The 18083-nt window shown below is 42.5% G+C and overlaps 1 protein-coding gene across 2 annotated transcripts in view; it reads right to left on the reverse strand.

The window, feature by feature from the left end:
* Nucleotides 1-223: 223 nt before the first annotated feature.
* Nucleotides 224-18083, reverse strand: part of PSTPIP1 (proline-serine-threonine phosphatase interacting protein 1) — a 114041-nt gene continuing 96181 nt past the window's right edge. For both annotated transcript variants that reach the window (XM_073619197.1, XM_073619196.1), the window contains exons 9-15: nt 9812-9891; nt 9619-9717; nt 6068-6164; nt 5878-5971; nt 3914-3984; nt 3727-3836; nt 224-965 (exon numbers count right to left, since the gene is read on the reverse strand). In XM_073619197.1, the coding sequence (XP_073475298.1) occupies nt 831-965; nt 3727-3836; nt 3914-3984; nt 5878-5971; nt 6068-6164; nt 9619-9717; nt 9812-9891 (686 nt within the window). In that variant the 3' untranslated portion in view covers nt 224-830. The remainder of the gene's footprint in view (nt 966-3726; nt 3837-3913; nt 3985-5877; nt 5972-6067; nt 6165-9618; nt 9718-9811; nt 9892-18083) is intronic.

Consider the following 18083-nt stretch of genomic DNA (forward strand, 5'->3'; position numbering starts at 1 on the left):
TTAGAAAAGCCCATAAGAAGAGTCAGGCAAACATGGAAAGAACCTGGACTTACCCGAAATTAAAAACACTAAATATTGCTTATTTCATATTTACCTAAAACATTTTTTTTTTTAAATCTTAAAGGTTCTGATTATAATAAATGTAAAAAAAATACGCAATGCCACTATATATTCCCTTTAACAGAGTTAGATATGTTGCTCAGGTAAAAAAGAAGACGGTTGGTAGATTAGTATATTGTTTTACTTCATACCTCAAATGATTTATATTTTCCCTCCTGCCTCCATACACCTCAAGTATTCATAATGCATTATATTGTAATGCTGCTTCTATTCGCACTAGGATCACAATGGTCGTCCAATACATGAAATAACACAAATTCTTCAAAAAAATATAGATTTAATGTTTAATATAGTTATTAAAGATAGTTCTTTTTTAAAATCTAAATGCAGATTGGCATATTCTTATTCAATATTTGAACCACATAAATTATATAAGAAACCCATGTTAGAAATAACTTTAACCATCAATAAAAGCTTTAATCACAAATCTCATCTATAGTCACATGCTAGAGAAGGTATTATTATCTTTCTCAAACATCATGGGGAAGTAGGCTCAGCATTTCAATGAGCCGGTCTTTAAAGATAATAAAAGATATCTATTTAAATTATCTAAAATAGGGTTAAGAAATATGCCCATATATACATATACAGTATGTGTACTCATATTAAATTGTGTTTAAACTCAGTAAGGGTAGCAGTGAAACAGTTGGAGAATCCGTGTCTATCCGGTGTGTTGTTACATGGTGTGCCATCCAGTTTTGTCCAGAGCATCAGTCTTTTTGGTCAATGTAGGATCCAGGAACAAATCCACTGCGACCATTCCTCTCCACTGTCCACCAGCCATCCTCTCCCTTATCCAGCACATGTACCACATCTCCAGCACTAATATCCAGCTCATCTGTATTCTGAAAATAACAAAAGATAATTGATCTTTCAGCTTTTAGTAGATGCTAGAAGGTCAATCAAGCTTGGCAGTAAAGAAAATAAGTGAACTGTAACAAACAATTAGATACCTGCTCATAGCTTTTGCTATCTTTCTTTAGCACCCTATCACCTTCTGAAGCAGAGGCACTTCTATCCAATAGAAAGGCTTGCACAACTTCTGACTTTAAAAATTGAAAAGTCTATATCTGCATACTGAGGTTGCCAAGTTTGAGGGCATGAACTAGATGATGAGTGCCCAAGTCTATTACCCCCTCTAGCCATTAAAGTATAGGTCAAGGCAAAATAAAAATATACATTTAGTACATTTCCCTAATACGTGAACATTTTCCAATATTTTACCCTTCTAATATGCCGCATATACATGTTAATGTTCAAGAAATCCAGTGTAATCCTATCTTGAACTGACAACAAAGTGCCTTTGAGGTGCTGAAATACCAACATGCATTGTCAGCCCTGTTTACTGGAAAACAGAACTTAACCTATCCCCACCCCTCTCTGTTCCTCTCCAGATGTATTCATTGATTTATTTCCCAGAAAGACAATGTTGTGGCCTTGGCTCCCTAGAGTATCTTAACATATTCCGGTTGATTTTACTAAAACTGAAGAGTGCAAAATCCGGAGCAGCTGTCCATAGAAGCCAATCAGCTTCTCACTTCATCTTGTTTAATTAAGCTTTGGCAAAAAAACTGGAAGCTGATTGGTTTCTATGCACAGCTGCACCAGATTTTGCACTCTCCAGTTTTATTAAATCAATCCCATTGCGTGTAAGGAAAGTGCTTTTGGGAGATGTAATTTTGGGGGGCATGTCTAATAGGAACTGATCTTTCAGCTGCTGGCCCTGTGATGATGTCAAAAGTCGTAATAAAAGCCGATCCTCACTACAGGAGCAAAGTGATAGAAAATAATAAATGGTGGAACATACTCTAGAAGGGAAGAGTTGGTTTGGGGGCAAATTTGGGTAATGGTTTTCAGAAAAAGTTCGTCTCTCTTTTTAATCAGGGTTTTATTATGAATAAGGCAGTAGGAGGATAGCCTTTTTGGATTTGGAGTCTTAATTAAAAGAACTGTCCCTCACTAATGGCAAATTAGTGAAGCAGGATTATTATGAAGAAAAACAGCACAAAGTAAAAATGCCTAAAACCTTATAATTAAATATCTACCAAATAACTACTGGTAGTATTATTTAGCAGATTACTAACATGGGTTTTTGGATCTGCTGACTAAAGGAGCGCAGTGAAAACCCGGGGCAAAGCAGGAACAGAAATGTGTGCAGTGTAGACACAGAAATGCAGACAGCAGGGTCAGGAAAAACGAAAAGGAGAAGACCACTTTGCTGGCTAAAGGTAAACAGCTCTCAATGGGGTGCAAGGACCAGGAGAACCTGAGCAAATGGAGATACATATACAGAAACGGACATAAGATGGCAGCAGGACAACTATCACCATGTGACCCATGGGATTGTCTACCGGGACAAATGCATGACAAACAGGAATAGACACAGTCAACAGTCATAACCAATGGGAACATGATACACATAGAAACAGACAGCAACAAAAGTCAAAGCTAATGCAGGCTTTACGGATTTAGAAGGTGAAGCCAAACAGACAGAAACAGGATCAGAAGTCAAAGCCAATTCAGTTCCTGTCAGAATATACAATACGGATAGGCCAGGCCCAAAGCAGAAACAGATGGAGGTTCAAATGAAAGAGTTTTAAAGAACCAAAAAATAGAACATATGTAGGGACCCTGTCCCAAACAACTAGTATCCATAGTCTAAATTTAGTGCTGCTGGGTTGAAGGCAGCTTGAGCTCTAATTGATAGTTCAGTTTTCCTCAGGTTTTCCCTAAACTCAGTGTTATTGTTTGCTTCTACCTGCTGTTGGAGAGTGTCACTGGCAATAGTGTAAGGTCCAATAACCCGAGTTATGAATCATATTTCTCCCTGGCAAACCACTAGGTTTATTGCCTGCGGTGCATGCTGGGGGAGGGTATAAAGATTTGGGAATGACCTTGAAAAGTTTTGTTGCCTCCCAGACCTTGCCTGTGGGGAGTTTGTTGCTGGGTGTTCCGGTACTACTAGGCCTGTTGTCTGGGGAGGGATACAGAGGGGCTTTCTGCTGGAGGAGGTGCAGGAAGGCAATTACCTGGATTGAAGCACCAAGGGTGAAACTTCATCTGCTGATGAGTGTTCAGAAGAGCTGGGACCAAGCTGTAGACATTGCAAGTTCTGGTGGCTCATCCAAGCATTAGGTATGCCACATAGAACCTGCTTTACATTCTGAATATTATAGAGTGCCAGTCCATGTTTAGTATTGACTTTGAGTAGTGATACAGAGTCTGCATTTTGTTATTTTCGTGTATCCTGTGCCCTAATATCTCTCCCTGAGTTTACTGGTCCTATGATGGATACTGTAAAATTTTCTAAAGTGACAGGTACCAATTTTTCTTCACCCCACAAAGAGTCAAGGATTCCGCCCTCAGGTGAAATGCTGGCCCACTTGCCATATGGGGTCCCCACCTTCAGGGGGTAAAGGGGTGCTACACATAGAACAGATGAAAGAGGGCAGAAACAAAGATTTGCAGGGCTGACAGGGAAGCCATACCAGATTTGGATTATTAAAGGGGGAAACACACCAGACTTAACTTACAAGTTTAACTATGCCACTAATGTAATGTGATGCAGAGAACCTGGACAAGCCCGTAGTGTATAGGTTTCCTTACCTGGGCAGTGTAATCATACAGCACAGTATATTCTTGGCTTTCTGTGTCAAACTCATAAGAATCTCTTCTTGGAACTATGGGGATACTAGCATACTCTGAATCTCCAGTCCCTGAAAACGGCAAATAAATATTGTCAAAAGCTTCGCTGATGTTCTACAAAGTCTATGTTGGTGGAGTCTAAACTGACCTGTTGGTTGATTGTTGAGTTCTGCCAAGTTCTTAACACTTCCACTACAACCATGCAGAAGATTGGAAATCCTAGAACAGTGAAGGAAAGAAGAGACAATGTAAATTCCACTTCATACATCTGCAAAAGAAAAAGGCACTAAGGCTAGGTTCCCACTAGCCCACTCTCTGAAAACCGATCTGTGGTGATGCAGCGATCTTGCCGCCTCCAGAATGCCTGCCTTTCTTTTTTTTTTTTTTGGCCATATGGAAATTTCCAATGGGACTAATATGCCACAACCATAAGCCAACCGATTGGCTTGCAGTTGCAAAGTGGCCCTATTGACTTGAATGGCCAAGTTTGACAGGCAGAGCTTACTTTAGGTGGGTGGTAAAACTGCTGCTCAACTGCTTACTTTTACTGCTCCCAGGCCGTCCATGTGAAAGAGTCCTTATGCTACAACTAGAGATTACATATCAGACTTGTGTGTGGCGCCTTTAACCACTTGCCGCCCACCCACCGTCAAATGACGACGGGGCGGTGCGGCTCTCGTTCTGGGTGATCATCATATGATGTCGTCCCAGAACAGCCGCTCTCGCACGTGACCCCGATCTCTGTAAAGAGCCGATAACGCAGCTCTTTAGCCATGTGATCGGCTGTGTCCAGTCATAGCCGGTCACATGTAAACACGGAAGTTCTGGTAATCGGTTCTCCTCGCCTCACACTGACAGTGTGTGGCGAGGAGAGACGATCAGCGGCATCTCCTCGCAGGGGACAGCAAGACAGGTAATTACGGCACTGATCATCAGTGCCCTGATTACCATAAAGCGCCAGCAGTGCCAGCAATCAGTGCCCACCAGTGCCAGCAATCAGTGCCCATTAGTCAGTCAGTGCTGGCTTTCATTGCTGCCTATCAGTGCTGACCATCAATGCCGCCTATCAGTGCCCATAAGTGCGGCATATTAGTGCCACCTAATCAGTGCCCATAAGTCACGCCTCATCAGCGCACATCAGTGAAGGAGAAAAATTACTTATTTACAAAATTTACTGACAGAAAGAAAAAAAATTTTTTTTTCAAAATTTTCGGTCTTTTTTTTGTGTAAAAAATAAAAAGCCCAGCAGTGATTAAATACCACCAAAAGAAAGCTGTATTTGTGTGAAGGAAATGATAAAAATTTTACATGGTTACAACGTAGCATGACCGCACAAGTGTCATTCAAAGTGTGACTGCGCTAAAAGCTGAAAAATGGCCTGGGGAGGAAGGGGGTGTAAGTGCCCGGTATTGAGGTGGTTAAACAGATGTAATGTAGACCCAAAAATAAGGCACTTTTCTCATACATTTAGATACATCCCTGGGCACCCAGGTGCTTTTTTTTGTCATTTTCAGGTCCTGTGGCTGAGCTTGGGCTAGCCGACCTACCTATTGTTTCCTTACTATGACAAGCAGCATCACTGAGCAGTAATGAGGCACAAGTATTAGCCGGTGTTTGACTTCAATTCATTAGGATATCTAAATCTACTAGTACATCTAACACTCACCCCCGACCCCCCCCCCCCCCCGACTGACAAGGCTGCTGTCCAAATGTGCCCCCATGTGCTTCTTCATCCAGAGTGGGGGCACTCCAATACAGGAGGTGTGTTATTGGCCAGATCATTAGGTGAAAACAAAGGAAAAAAAAGCCTAAAAAAGAAAACTAATGCAGCCACAATATCTAATGACTGGTAAGCTGCAATATATTACATTTTTGGGTCAATACCGTTTTAATGAAGGGAAAGCATGTAGGTAAAAAATGTGGAGACTTTAGAACCACTTTAACACAGGCAGTGAGGAGGAAATATCATCAGCTGTCCGTCAAATGCCTCTGAAAGTGATCCACCGCAGATCACTTTTCAGAAGGATGGAAAACACGGCTGCTCATGTAAACGAGCCTTAACAGCTTATACATTAGACATGTGAAGCCATTCCTGTCCCCATCACTACTTACCTTTTTATCATTTTATTGCTGCCACCTTGTGGACTTAATCCATTACTGCTCCTTGGAACCAATCCATTAGTATAGCTCTCATACAGGACAGGACCTGGGAGCAGATAAGAAAAGATAGATGCACAGTCTGCGTCAGTCTCCTCTGTACAGAAATTCATTGCTGATTACCAATCACAGGACAGCGGCATACCTGGTGGGATACGTCCTATGGTCTTCTCCTGAATAAAGTCATTAATTTCTTTTTGCACATCGCACTGCTCCAGACTCTGCCTGACCACCTCCAGCATCTAGCATGAGGGACAGACATCAGTTAGAAGTATTATAATGGTAACAACTTAACGTTTCTTCAATGCCGGCCAACGGAATCACTTACCAAACTCCCACATCTACTAGACAATTTAATGATTCCCTACTTCATAATGTCTTGCTCTGCCCAGCAACCCTCACCCCTAATTAGAGTCTCCTTCCTCCAGCTGCATTTTCTACAATATTAGGTAACTGAAAAGTCCAACAGCGAGACCTACTTGTGTTTGCCATATGTGGGCCAACCTAGGAACTCTCTACTGAAATTTCAAAAAAGTTCCAAATACATATAAGAAACCAGTGGATAATGAACAGCATATACCCAGGGGCGGACTGACCATTCGGGCACTGCCCGAGGGCCCCATGCCACTAAGGGGCCCCATCAGGGTTGCCAGCCTCAATAAAACCTGGGACAGTATGTAAAAATCTGTGTTTTTTAAAAAAAATCCCAAGATTATAGCTGCCCCGCCTCTCCAGTACCTTTTCAGTGTGTGTATGTGTATTCTGTGTGTGAATACTGTGTGTGTATATTGTGTGTCTGTGTGTATACTTTATGTGTGTGTGTGTGTATACTGTGTGGCCCCATAATCTAGTGCCTGGGGCCCCATAATCTCCTAATGCCCGGGGGCCCCATAATCTTCTCCTATTGCCCAGGGGCCCAATAATCTCCTATTGACCAGGGGGCCCCATAATCTCCTATTGACCAGGGGGCCCCATAAGTTGTCAGTCCGCCCCTGCATATACCCCTAACTAAAATATCAGTTTCGGATGGACTCTAGTGCCTTACCAGTACGTAAGTGTTGGTGATGACATATACCGTAGTATAAGGCATCATAAGAAGATTATAAAACAATCAGATGATTGGAATTGTACAGACTTGCTTATAAATAATTTAGATTTGCACCCCCTTTTAGCTTTATGCACTCAGTCTGACTATTCAGCTTTTTTTTTTTTTAAATCAAATCATTTTTTAATTTTTATTATTATACATACACACAAATAATATATCAAATTAATCCATTAAATATCCAGAAATGAAAAGACACAGACAACAAACAACCCTTGCACCTCTCATATTAAAGTAACCTAACATATAGTAAACAAAACATAACAGGAGCATAAATACATTTTACTCATCAAATGAAGCTCCCTTAGTATCAGTCATCAGACTATTGTAGCTTCCTCTATGCAGCCTCAGATTATCTTTCTCTTACATATTCATTTTTTTCTCTTCTCATCTAACTCCTCATCCTTCTACCACCACTCTTTACTTCCATCTGCCTCCATTTCCTTTACTCCTCTCTACTAGGTAAGCCGTCATAAAATTCATTACTAGGTTCTATCCACCATGACCATATTTTACCGAACCTTTGGGGTATATCTCTATGCCTATATGTTAATTTTTCTCTTTTAAGTATAAAACAGAAGTAGTTACGTTTCTTAACCCATTGTTCATGAGTTGGAGGATCAGCAGATATCCAATTTTGTAGAATAACTTTACATGCTAAGTATAGAGATCTTATCCACATAGCATGCATCTCTACTGGTAATATTCCATCAGGTATTATCCCCAGTAGTGCAAGTTTGGGGGTCCCTGTTATCTCAGTGGAGCATAATAAGTTTAACCACTTCAGCCCCAGAAGATTTGGCTGCTGAATGACCGGGCCATTTTTTTGCGATTCGGCACTGCCTCGCTTTAACTGACAATTGCGCGGTCGTGTGACGCTGCACCCAAACAAAATTGACCTCCTTTTTTTCCCACAAATAGAGCTTTTCTTTTGGTAGTATTTGATCGCCTCTGCGGTTTTTATTTTTTGCGCTATAAACAAAAAAAGAGTGACAATTTTGAAAAAAACACAATACTTTGTACTTTTTGCTATAATAAATATCCCTGTTTTTTTTTTGTTTTTTTTAAAAAGCGATTTTTTTCTCATTTTAGGCCGATATGTATTCTTCTACATATTTTTAGTAAAAAAAAACGCAATAAGCGTATATTGATTGGTTTGCGCAAAAGTTATAGCGTCTACAAAATAGGGGATAGATTTATAGTATTTTTATTATTATTATTATTATTTTTACTAGTAATGGCGGCGACCTGCAATTTTTATCGGGACTGCGACATTATGGCGGACACATCTGACACTTTTGACACATTTTTGGGACCATTGGCATTTATACAGCAATCAGTGCTATAAAAATGCACTGATTACTGTAAGAATGTCACTGGCTGGGAAGGGGTTAACTGTGTTCCCTAGGTGTGTTTCTAACTGTAGGGGGAGGGGACTGACCTAGAGGAAATGACAGATCATGGTTCCTAGCTATTAGGAACTCACAATCTGTCACTTCTCACAGAACAAAGTAGGGATGTGTGTGTTTACACACACGTTCCTGTTCTGCTTCTCATGCCCACAATCGCTCGTGGCCAGCGGTCATCGCGACCGTCGGCCACAAGCATTGGCACCCCCACAGTTCAGTGGGCGTGTCTGCTATCCCGATCCCATGAGCCGATGTACAGCTATGACGGCTCACGGGATCGTGCCGACTTGCCGCAGTAAAATGACGGCAGTTGGTCAGCAAGCGGTTAAAGACATCAAGCAGTTCAGGTAACAATACATCCCCATACTTTTTATATATTTCCCCTGGAAGACCATCTGATCCTGGTGGTTTATTATTAGGTAGGTTGGAAGCTGCCTTTTTTTTTCTCATCCAATGTTTGTGGGCCTTCCAAAGCCACCTTTTCGTCATTTGAAATGCTTGGTAAATCAATAGTGTCGAAGAATCTATCCAGGGACTCCCCCGAGTAGGATACCCCGCTCTTATATAATGCCTGGAAAAATTCCCCAAATACCTCCAATATCTCTGGAGTAGTATCAGCCCTCTTATTTGAAGATGTTGATTGTAGTACAGTTTTATATGATAACGACCCCCCCTTGTGTTCCTTTTTTGTAATTTCAGAGAGGGGTAGAGGCTAACTTATGTGGATAGTGCATTAGCATTTGTTTGCGTCACAATTATAATTGTTGTTTGTCCCTAAAGTTGGACAGTTGCTGATATCCAGCTACACAGCTTGGTAATTGATTACATTCTTGAAAAAGCCAAATTCACATTTATACATTGCTGTAGCATGGTATGGTGAATTTCTATTTTATTCCTTTTGAAAGGTGCACTGTTACACTTGTATGAAAATATAGTACAATGCATAGTGATGGTTAATGTTCATATTACTGTGAACTGAGAATTTATGTAGTACAATTCAACTCTAACATACTGATAGCAAAGTTTCCATCTCCCCCTTCTGGTTACAATTGGTAATGCAGCATGCTTTTTGGACATATACTTTCACCACTGGTAACAGAGCATCTTAAAAAAAAAAATTCGGTTACATCATCGTACATGACAACATTGTCTATAGACTCTATAGCATATGGTAGGTGTTACCTCATCATCCTTTACACACTGCATGGAAAATTGATTGGTGTGAACCCAGAAAGAATTACGCAGTATACTGATTCTATCTTTCTCTTGTTGTTCAAATGCCTAAAAAACAAAACAAAAAAACACAATATAATATATACAAACCTAATCAAAAGGCACAATTCAAGGTTTATAAGAAAGGTTTATGTGCCATTACCTCACAAGTGCTTATGTGCTCTGTCTCCCATTCAATACGTGCTTTGTCCAGTAGAGTAATGTTATTCTTATACAGCTGATCTAGGACAAAATAATCATATTTTTTTTAAGATTTACTATAACCAAAAACTTGTGTTCATGTAATGTTTTAATCAATACAAAAGGAGCCTGTGCTGCTAGTCCTGTGCTAAGATCATCCCTTTTAAGAGAAGATTTTCTTTATTGTCCCTAACCTGGCTTCTAAGCAACATTTAAAGTAAATTGGAAAATTCAATTTAAATGGTGTTCAATATCACATCTATTTAAGCATTATAAAGGATGCAATCCCCGCAAACTCATTGTGATGCCGGACTGCCTTTCCCATAATGGCACTTGTGAACCAGTGCAAGGGAGGCAGCTCAAAAGTTGGTTATACTCAGAATGAATTTTGGCCAAATCCTGCTGAATAGGTCAAAGTTGGTTCCATGTGTGTGGCCCTGTCAGCACCACTTTGCTTGACCAAAGTCAATTTTTCAGTCAACTGTTGTCGAAGAAGCCATGCAGAAAATTTTCCATTGAATAGTGACTGCCACGGGTGCTTTATATCAGAATACAATAGCCAGCACTGCATATGTATCTACATTGTTTAGAGGCTGTATAAGAGAAATCCTAAAATAGAACAAAGCCCTAACTTGTAAAAAAATATGAGCAGACTCGCAATGTCTCTTCTGCAGTAACACACACTTACTTGCCTGCTCACAGTCTTCTATTGATTATACACTTAGTTGTACATGCACAGCTCAGCTTGCATTCCTGGCACACTCCGGATGTGCTGGAAGGCCTGACTCCCGTGCGCATGCTGGAGATGACATTATTCCCCCACCGCCCAATCAAGAGGCTGAAAACCCAGCACCCAAGGAGAAGATGATAGAGGCCTACTCCATCACTGGAAGGTGGAGGTGAGTATTTTGGGGAGTTTAGTTTCATGTTTATGGCCACCTTTAACAGGGGCGGATCCAGGGGGGGGGCAACGGGGCAATTGCCCCCTCCAAGAAATGCAGGTGACTGTCACTGTGAGAGAGCCGCCGGGCGGCTCCATGAGTTAAAGAGCCGCCGGGCTGCTCCGTGAGTTAAAGAGCCGCCGGGCTGCTCCGTGAGTTAAAGAGCCGCCGGGCTGCTCCGTGAGTAAAAGAGCCGCCGGGTGGCTCCGTGAGAGAGAGAGAGAGCCGCTGGGCGGCTCCGTGAGTAAAAGAGCTGCTGGGCGGCTCCGTGAGTAAAAGAGCCGCCGCTGACATGTGCCGCTCGATGTGTTTGTGAGCGGCTGCTGGCCAATCAGGGAGCAGGCGGGCGGGGGAGCAGAGAGATGACATCATCTCTCACCGCCCGGCGCCCGCCCTGCATCCCTGCAGTTCCCCCCCACCATGCAGGCAGCTGCGGCAGCAGAGAGATTACATCATCTCTCTGCTGCCTGTCTCTGGGACACAAGAGACCACCTTAGCAGGTGGCAAGTGACAATCTGCATCTGGTGACAGGCGACATGGCAAGTGACAATCCGCAACATGTGGCAGGCGACGTGGCAAGTGACATGGCAGGCGACGTGGCAAGTGACAATCTGCATCTGGTGACAGGCGACGTGGCAAGTGACAATCCGCAACATGTGGCAGGCGACGTGGCAAGTGACAATCTGCATCTGGTGACAGGCGACGTGGCAAGTGACAATCCACAACATGTGGCAGGCGACGTGGCAAGTGACAATCTGCATCTGGTGACAGGCGACGTGGCAAGTGACAATCCGCAACATGTGGCAGGTGACGTGGCAAGTGACAATCTGCATCTGGTGACAGGTGACGTGGCAAGTGACAATCCGCAACATGTGGCAGGCGACGTGGCAAGTGACAATCCGCAACGTGGCAGGCGACGTGGCAAGTGACAATCTGCATCTGGTGACAGGTGACGTGGCAAGTAACAATCTGCAACATGTGGCAGGCGACGTGGCAAGTGACAATCCGCAACGTGGCAGGCGACGTGGCAAGTGACAATCTGCATCTGGTGACAGGTGACGTGGCAAGTGACAATCTGCATCTGGTGACAGGCGACGTGGCAAGTGACAATCCGCAACATGTGGCAGGCGACATGGCAAGTGACAATCTGCATCTGGTGACAGGTGACGTGGCAAGTGACACACTCAGGGCTCCCACTGATTCTGCAGTATGGTGAGTTAAACTATTTAATTTTTTATAAAAATGTAATAATAGTAATAATGCGCTTCAATCATCCTGACACCATAACAACCATGGTGCCGTGATGATTGAAGCGCCAACACCAGCCATTTCCCTGATAGATGTACCCCAAAAAAATATATTTTCTGGCAGTGCCCCTCCCGAGACTAGACTCTGGATCCGCCCCTGACCTTTAAGCCTCAAAATTCACAAACTGAAGACTCAATATAATTCAAGTAACATTAAACCACCTGTCTTTTCTGTTTGGTCTGTACAGTTAAAGTAGAACTTTAGAAAGCAATACAAAATTTGTGAACAGGAAGGTTTTTTTTTAATTGTAAAGGAGACATACTATCATAGCTCCCAACTGTCCCTGATTTCGAGGGACTGTCCCTCATTCAGAACAATGTTCCTCTGTCCCTCAGTCATCCTCATTTGTCCCTCATTTCGGTCTGATCTATATAGTTGTATATAAAATACACTATTTATCTTTCAAAAAATGTTCCCAGTGCTAAATCTTTCATACAATTTCTAAATTGCTGCATTTGTAAATGTTAAAAAGCCAATATAAAGGAATTGTAGAGGTAAAAAAAGCACTTGTGGGTTTAAACAATCATATTTATTTGTACAATTCTCCTTTAAGGGGTGTGGCCAGGGGGCGTGTCCTATGCCTACATACTTTTGCTAATAGGTGTCCCTCATTCCCATCTCAGAAAGTTGGGAGGTATGTACTATGTGACTTTTGCAAGAAATGTTTCTTACTTTCCTGCTCATAAACGTCTTTACAATGCATACTGTCTGAGCTGCTCAGTGCACAATCCCTGCATCTGCCAGGTGCCTGGATAAATGAATTTCCATACACATGCATGGGAGTGACATCAACCCAGCCAATCAAGATAGCCAAAGATTCCAAACCTGGAAGAGGACTGGGCAAAGTTGTTGGTGCCAGCAAGGATACTTGTAGGCATAGGCATTTCTGGAGTGGAGATGGGTTTCTGGAGACTTAAGTTCTGCTTTAGAAGTAGATGTGAGAATCCTCCAGCTGTTTTTACTAATAAATTGTATGTTTCCATGAGACAGAGCTTTATAAAAATGGACATCATTATTCAGGTGTGCGTAGGACAGCATGATGTAATGTCCAGAGTTTCCGAACTATAGAGTGGAGAACCACTCCTAGAAAGTGAAGCAAAGAGACAATATGGCAACCGAATGCTAGATTGGTATCTTGTAACTAAGAGAATCACAATGGCATAAAGGATAGGGCACTACTGGGAAATGTAAAAGAGCACAAAAAGCCTGAGAATGGGAGAAATTACTACCTTGTGTCAAAAAAAAAAAAAAAAAAAAAAGAAAAAAAGCAAGCCGGTCAGTAAGTGATTAAAACTGCCCAGGGAAACCATTTCAGCTCCAGGTATTACACAATGAGCATTTCCAGCCTTTAGATGTCACTGATTTGATATTCTGCCATATTTGCTCCCTATTTACATAATGAAGGACATTTACTAAAACTGGTGCACGCAAAATCTGGTGCAGCTATGCATAGTAACCAATCAGCTTCTAACTTCTGGCCGGGTTCACACATATGCGAATTGGATGTGGGTTTCTCCGCATCCAGTTCGCATGACCAGAGAGTGTGTCTCTCAATGGAGTCGGTTCACACAGCTATGGGGCGGTCGCAGTCCGCATTTAAAATCGGTTCCGATTCAGGTGCGAATATAGGCAAAAAGTCAGACCTGATTTGCACCTGAATTGGTGAACATGGATGCACCGGCGGACCCCATGCTGTGAACTGCGGCTGCAGCATATGTGAACCCAGCCTCAGGTTGTTCAATTAAGCTTTGACAATAAAACCTGGAAGCTGATTGGTTACTTTGCCAGGGGCACCAGATTCTGTGTGCACCTGTTTTAGTAAACCCCCCCCCCCCATGTACTTTAGTCAGAATGTAATAAACAAATTTGTTAAGAGCATGGTAGTTTATTTGACGGGTGCTCCCACTAGGCATATTGGTGGGCCCAGGGGCACCTGAATTCACTTGTTATCATGAACAGTTCTAGATTGTAAACTCTCACGAGCGGGGCCCTCGGGTTCCTCCTGTATTGAATTGTATCGGAACTGTACTGTCTGCTCTCATGTTGTAAAGCTCTGTGCAAACTGTTGGTGCTATATAAATCCTGTATAATAATAATAATAAAAATATATACATTAAATGTATTTAGTACATCACTAGCAGTTATGAGAGATAAATATTTGAAATGGACAGTCAACTCTGGCTATCCAAAGATCTCTTAAAATTGTTCTGTTATTTTTTAGCATTTTATTCCTTAATCATGTCTTCAGTCAACCACTTGCCGACCACCCGCCGCAGATGTAATCGCCATACCGGTACAACGATTCGTACACTAGCTTTTGTGGGTGCAAAAAATAAAAACCGCAGAGGTGATCAAATACCACCAAAAGAAATCTCTATTTGTGGAGAAAAAAGGACATAAATTTTGTTTGGGTACAATGTCGCATTGTCAGTTAAAGTAACGCAGTGCTGTATCGCAAAAAATGGCCTGGTCATTAAGGGGGTAAATCCTTCCGGGCTGTAGTTAAATGATAATATATTAGACAACTTTTTGATTGATTACTGTCAGCATTTTATTTTATATCAGATTTCTGTAAATGTGACCCCTTTACTTTGTAGCTTCCAAAGTGGAAATCAATGCTGAGCTGAAATCTAACACATTAATACATAACAGTGTAGACCACTGTCAGTTCATACAAGCATTCTTTAAGCCATAAGCTCACTAGCGCCAAGGTTTATCTCCACATATTTGTATTATACAGACTGTATTTGTACTACTTCATGCTCTATCTGAAATGAAATAGTTTTAGGAACTATACTGAAGATTTAAAACAACAGATTTTTATGATGAAGGCCAGACTTTAGTACTCAGAACATGGCCTATCTTCCTATTCCAAATCTTGAAGCATGGATCTGAAGAAAAACAAGTTTTGATGCCCAGTAGTGGCAGAAGATAAAAATGGCAGTTTTTGTATAATGGAGCAGTATTTTTGTATCTACTTATTTATAATGTATAATGGCCTAATACAGGGTTTGACAAATCCCAAGCTCCAGGTCGCTGTGGAGACTAGAAATTGCATCCTGGCACATGGTCATTTGTCAGCCCCAGTAGTGTGGGGGGCAGCTTGGCGCAACGGGAGTCACTGTACAGGCATTGTGGAACAGACGCCAGCCCTGTCATTGCCTAGCAGCCAGCAGGCAGGTGTCACTGTGCCACGTGTATGAGGCTGGGTGTAGGGAGGGGCGGCTCTGTGAGGGTGTGTTAAAGGAGGAGAGGGGCAGGACTGCGAACAGCAGGTTAGGGGAGATGTGGGTCTGTAGGGATGTAGGAGGGGTGGGTGGGTCAGGGGAGGAGCAGAGCTGATAGGGGCGGAGCAGAGCCACTGGCAGGAAGTGTCCACTGTGTGGCTCTCAGTGACACCATGGAGTTGTAGACTCGATCCTCCCGGTCCAGGCTCAGCAATGGCCCCGAGCTAGACATCACCTTGCAGGGGACCCCCCGGGCACTCAATTTGCCCTCCATATGTGCTCCAAGTTGGGTCTGGGCAGCCTGGGAGCCTGCTACACCCCGGCAGCCCAGAGTCGTTGCGGCCATCTATCAGTGCCCACCAGTGCAACCTCATCAGTGCCCATTGGTGCAGCCTCATCAGTGTCCATCAGCAATGCCAGGACAAGGTCACCTAGAGCCCAGGATGAACATGCCAAACTGCGCTCCCCAAAAAGATGTATAAGCATTATGTGTGAGCACAAATTCCCTCCCCCCTCTACCATATCACCTCCTCTAGCACAAACCCCCCAAATCAACCCTCCTAGTACAAATCCTCTTCTCCCATCCCCCTCCCAAATGAACTACCCCTGAATCACCACTCCTTACCCCCCCAAATTTCCCCTCCTAGAGCAATTCTTACCCCCTGATGCCCCCCAAAAATCCCCTCTCAATCACATTGTGGTGCCCCCCACCTTACATGATAGTACAGTGCCCAGGGCAGCCGTCCCTCCTGCCCACCCCTTGTCCCGGCCCTGCCTATCAGTGCAGCTTCATCAGTGTCCATCAATGCATATAAATAAATTTGAAAGAGTTTGGCCATCGAGTTGGAAAACTTTCTTCCTTCTGATTTTCATCACCGTCATTTTCATCACTAATTCATACACTATCCTAGTCAAAAACCTTTATTCACTCCTGTTACCTACCCCATCTGATCAAGAACACATCCAAATTACAAAGTAATACAAGTACACATCCAAATTACGAAGCCTTCTGCTGATTTATCTACAGTATATGGCTGCAAAAATCCGACACTTCTTTTTCTCAGAAGATCTAACATTACTTAGTGAATGAAATAGTCATCTATATTGTTAATGTATGTATATGGGCCAGGCTACTAGAATGATATTATTGTTATCATGTCACATTTATATACTCTGTAATCTAATGATTTACAGTAGGTGCTTCCTGAACACAGTGGCTTAGTGGTTAGAACTTATTTTTGCCACAATGTGGTCCATGGTTTAAATACTGGTCAAGAAACTGTCTGTGTGAAGTTTGTATATTTCCCCTTTGCTAGCATGGGTTTCCTTCATTTTCATACCACACCCTAAAAATATGCTGGTGCCACTTGCCGACCAGGCTTTTTCTGGTACTTTTTGTTTACAAGTTTAAACCATTTTTTTTAATATAGAAAATGACTTCGAACCCCTAAACATTATACACTTTTAGTCTCATCTGACCACCTTAACCACTTCAGCCCTGGAAGAATTTACCCCCTTCCTGACCAGAGCACTTTTTGCGATTCGGCACTGCGTCGCTTTAACTGACAATTGCGCGGTTGTGCGATGCTGTACCCAAACAAAATTGACGTCCTTTTTTCCCACAAATAGAGCTTTCTTTTGGTGGTGTTTGATTGCCTCTGCGTTTTTATTTTTTGCGCTATAAACAAAAAAAGAGCGACAATTTTGAAAAAAACGCATTTTTTTTTTTTTACTTTTTGCTATAATAAATATCCACCAAAAATATATAAAATAACAGTTTTTTTCCTCAGTTTAGGTCGATATGTATTCTTCTACATATTTTTGGTAAAAAAAAATCACAATAAGCGTATATTGATTGGTTTGCACAAAAGTTATAGCGTCTACAAAATAGGGAATAGATTTATAGCATTTTTATTATTATTTTTTTATTACTAGTAATGGCGGCGATCTGCGATTTTTATCGTGACTGCGACACTATGGCGGACACATCGGACAATTTTGACACATTTTTTGGAACCATTGGCATTAATACAGTGATCAGTGCGATTAAAGATGCATTGATTACTGTAAAAATGTCACTGGCAGTGAAGGGGTTAACTCTGTTTCCTGGGAGGTGATTCTAACTGAAGGGGGAGGAACTAACTACAGGAAGTGACAGATCGTGGTTCCTAGCTAATAGGAACACATGATCTGTCACTCCTGTCAAAACAGAACAGGGAGTTTACACACACTTGTCCCTGTTCTGTGTCTCCTGGTCACAATTGCTCGTGGCCGGCAGTCATCGCGACTGCCGGCCACGAGCATCGGCACCCCCGCTGTGCGCGCCTGCTATCCAGACCCCGCGGGATCACATACAGTAACGTGATTTCACATAGGGGAGCCAACCTGCCACAGTAAAACTGCGGCGGCTGGTCTGGAAGCGGTTAAATACGCCTTGAAGATTCTGAGGCCACACGGAAAAAGGTGTTATGCTCAGATGAGACTAAAATTGATTATTTGGCCTCAACACCAAACGATATGTCTGGCAGAAATCCAATACAGCTCACCATGCAAATAACACCATTCCTAGAGTAAAGCATGGAGGTGGTAATATCCTGGTATGAGGGTGTTTCTCTGCAGCAGGGACTGGAGCACTTGTCAGGATAGAAGGAAAAATTGATGGGGCAAACCTTCCAACATGACAATGACCCAAAGCACACAGCAAAAATGACCACGCAGTGGTTGAAGGAGAAGAAGGTGAATGTCCTTGCATGGCTTA

The sequence above is a fragment of the Aquarana catesbeiana genome, linkage group LG03, assembly GCF_042186555.1.
Source record: "Aquarana catesbeiana isolate 2022-GZ linkage group LG03, ASM4218655v1, whole genome shotgun sequence".
Classification (NCBI taxonomy): domain Eukaryota; kingdom Metazoa; phylum Chordata; class Amphibia; order Anura; family Ranidae; genus Aquarana; species Aquarana catesbeiana.